Source organism: Anneissia japonica, unplaced genomic scaffold (assembly GCF_011630105.1).
Source record: "Anneissia japonica isolate Jap-2015-1 unplaced genomic scaffold, ASM1163010v1 scaffold287819_len434453_cov191, whole genome shotgun sequence".
NCBI lineage: Eukaryota > Metazoa > Echinodermata > Crinoidea > Comatulida > Comatulidae > Anneissia > Anneissia japonica.
This window is the reverse complement of record NW_022713610.1, coordinates 319,212-322,939: the sequence shown is the minus strand read 5'-3', so window position 1 is coordinate 322,939 and position 3,728 is coordinate 319,212. Positions and strand designations below refer to the sequence as shown.

The 3,728-nt window shown below is 32.9% G+C and overlaps 1 protein-coding gene across 1 annotated transcript in view; it reads right to left on the bottom strand.

Moving 5' to 3' along the window:
• LOC117108507 overlaps nucleotides 1-3,728 on the bottom strand; it is a 64,203-nt gene that overhangs the window by 11,763 nt on the left and 48,712 nt on the right. Inside the window, exons 20-21 of the mRNA XM_033250528.1 lie at nucleotides 3,429-3,535; nucleotides 1,772-2,388 (exon numbers count right to left, since the gene is read on the bottom strand). Coding sequence (XP_033106419.1) covers nucleotides 1,772-2,388; nucleotides 3,429-3,535 — 724 coding nt within the window. The remainder of the gene's footprint in view (nucleotides 1-1,771; nucleotides 2,389-3,428; nucleotides 3,536-3,728) is intronic.

Genomic DNA, 3,728 nt, shown 5'->3' with positions numbered 1-3,728 from the left:
ATATAATTATAATTAATTGTAAAACATATATAATATAATGTTAACAATAATATAGGCTAGACCTAATGAATTATCGATAATGTAATGTCATCTATTGATAAAAAATATCCATTTGATTAATTAAACAGCAGATTTACTTCTGTGGCAGTGCCAATAGAAAACTGCAGTCTTTTGGCACTGCGGCAGTGCCGACAGAAAATATGAGCTTTTTTCGCACTGCGGCAATGCCGATAGAAAATAACAGCTTTTTCGCACTGTGGCAGTGCTGATACAAAACAGCAGCTTTTTCGCACTGCGGCAGTGCCGATAGAAAACAGCAGCTTTTTCTCACTGCGGCAGTGCCGATAGAAAACAGCAGCTTTTTTTTTTTTGCACTGCGGCAGTGCTGACAGCCTAGGACTAACGCCCGTGTTCATGCTACGAAGCTATGCAAAAATGTTCAAGTTTCCCTTTTTTTCTTTCACTCCATTTCAAATCTAACGTTTAAATACTGTGACGTTTATCAAAGAAATATTTATCAAGGTTTTCGATAAGTTACATACAAGAACATTACAATTTTACGGTAAAATGTACAAACAAATAGTTTAAAGTTTTCAAAAACTGTAACAATTAAAAAAAAAAAAACCTAACTAGCCTGCCTGTTGTAACCACTATAACGGCTTTGGTTTGGTGCCTTATTGGAAGGTCTTAGATTGGAATTTCATTAAATTTATTTGTCTCAAACAAATGTGTATACATAAACAGAAACGGCAAAAAACAATCACAAAAGTACAAAAAAAAAAAAAAAAAAAAAAAAAAAAAAAAAAAAAAAAAAAAAAACAGACAGGACAGTCCAAAAGTAAAATCAATCACTGTAGAGTGGAGGCCCTTCAATGGAATCAAAATGAGTTTATCATTTTTCTTCACATATTAATACATGAGCGAAGTGTCTCCCTTCAAGATACCCAGTACCAGCAGCAAAGTTATTGGAAAGCAATAGTATAAAATAACACTTTCCCTTCCCTTACAAAAAAGCACTATCGGGATTCCATATGCTTAATATGACCAACCGTTAGTTGAAACAGTTAGGGTTTGTTTATTTATACATTATAGTATTATGTTTTCACATTTTAAGCTTATATTTGTTTACCGGTACTTGTTTATTCATAGAAGTTACAAATTACAGAGAGAAACTTTATTCTTTTACAGAAGCCAATGGTACAGTATTATTATACTGTGTACCTATTCCATAAACCATTCAAATAGGTCCTAGTATCTGTTTCATGTATTATTAGATGACTGATTGATTTTTTATTGTGATTTTGTCCGAACATCAAAATGGAAATTTAATCATAATTGTAATTGAGAAAAATAAAGTAATCATAATTGTAATTGGAAAATACAGTGTAATTGTAATTATTACATTTTCATTGTAATGACCCCATGCCTGCATTCAAGCACCAGTTCACCTTGAATAAAGGTGAGAGTGATACATTTTCATTACAATCAATAGAGTTTGTCCGTCAAGACATTTTTGTTGAATGGTCTACCAAGATTTTGTAGAGTCTATTGGTATCAGCAACGGACTCTGCAAAATCTTGGTAGGATAGTCTACCAAGATTTTGCAAAGTTTGTTGGTATCAGCAAACAATTTAGTTCTATTTGCAGCATAATTGAAATATAACAACACGTCTGGGATATTTAGTCAGGCTACACCTATAGAATGGACTAGATTTTGAAACATATTTGCAAATGTGGTAGATTAGCATATTATTTATCATTGTGAACTTACTATTAGCCGACTTAAGGAACATATCGCCAAATGGAATTTTGCTTAGTCCAGCTGAGACTAAACTTTCTTGAATAATTCCTTCCCAATCATAATCCTTTAGCTCCGTTCCTTTTAGAACCTCCTCTAATATGTTTCCTCCGCCAGTTATCAATGCTGCAGTCAATGCACCTGCCTTACTAACTCCACCAGCAACTCCAGTCACGAATGCCTTCGTTGTACCAGTCCAAGTCAGGGGTTCCTCGGCTAACAAATTTCCAACAACGTAAGTTCCAACACCAAACAAGCCTCCAAAACCTCCACTTACAACAATTGCTGGCAATGTTCCTCTTGGATCGACGCCAGAGAGAGGATCATTGCTCAGATAAACGTAAGCGTTGTACGATTTTCCATTTATTCCGAGTGGGTCTGGAGACAGAAAGCGACCGTGTCGATGATCATATATACGTGACCTCATATAGTAGAGATGAGAAAATACATCAATTTGTCTTACTCCCCACTGACCAACAAACGTCCACTTGTTGCTAATTCTTTCAGTCTTGCTGATTATGCCACCAAATGGATCATATTGGTAAGTATTCGCCAATTGTCCATTGGCATCCGTCAGTGCATTAGTTGATCTGAAAGCAATGTTCAAAAAAGTTTATAGCCTGTGGTGATAATTCAAAACAAAATATTATTTTTATTGAAATAAATTTAGTTTAAGAGATTTACAAAATTCGAGTTAAGCAAAACTACAAGCACATAAATTCTATTAAATATGTATGCCTATTATTACATTATACTAATACAGTATTTTTATTAATAATTTATAATTTGATTTCACTCAAAATTCGACCGTAAAATGTCTGGTAGGCAAGAAGGGAACATGTCCCTTGAAGTTTGTGGCAGGAAAATCTTGGTACAATGTAGCTCAATACAGTCAGTTTAAGGATAAAATTCCCAGTAAGCACTATGTTCATAGCACAGGTATTTCACTCATTGCAGGCAGAAAACAGTGAATATCCAAAGTTCAGTCTTACTTGCAAAGATGACGCAACTACTTTTACTGTACATCCGTCATTAGTGCTCTATTTAATTAGTGTTCTATTAATGTTTAATTTTACACTCCTCCCTATTATTATTATTATTATTATTATTACTATTATTATTATTATTATTATTATTATTATTATTATTATTATTATTATTATTATTATTATTACTATTATTTGATAACTTCACTCACTTGTCTATATTTTTGATGTAGCCAAAATACAGTAGATGGAGAGTGTCAGATTCAAAACAATTTATATTTAATTTCATAACAAGATATATAAATACAGAGGCATGTATGAACATGTTTTCCGTTTTCAAATATTTATACTGTATTATTATTATTCTCGGTATTTCTTTATTCAAAACAATATAAAAAAACACACACATTTCATAAAATATAGCAGCTCAGTGATGCATCAACATTGAGTTGATTTGCATTTCATGATAACATCATTAGCAAGAGAAAGTCGAATCCGTCAAACAAAAACGAAACATCAGAAAAAGAAAAAAAAAGTGCGCCGCTCAAAGATTACAATCATTAATAAGCTTCACCAAATACGGTAACGTACTGCTCGCGTGGCGCACCGTATTACAAACTATATATTTAAGGAAAAGGCCTTACCCGAGTCTATCAAATTGATAGTAGAAGATTTCATTATCTTCTTTTTTCAAAGCAACTAATCCGTTTAGTCCAGCGAAAATATATTTCTGAATATGTCCAATTGTTTGCTGTGGGTGTAAAGTATAAAATCATATTTTGAAGATAAACATATTAATTACCATATAAGTTTTAATATAATAATAATTGTCGACTTATGTAGCGCATATTGTAGGGACCTCTATGCGCTTACATTATTACCCCCAGTTCACTGGATCAAGCACATATGGAACACACACTCAAGCCCCATTGGGATATTCCATA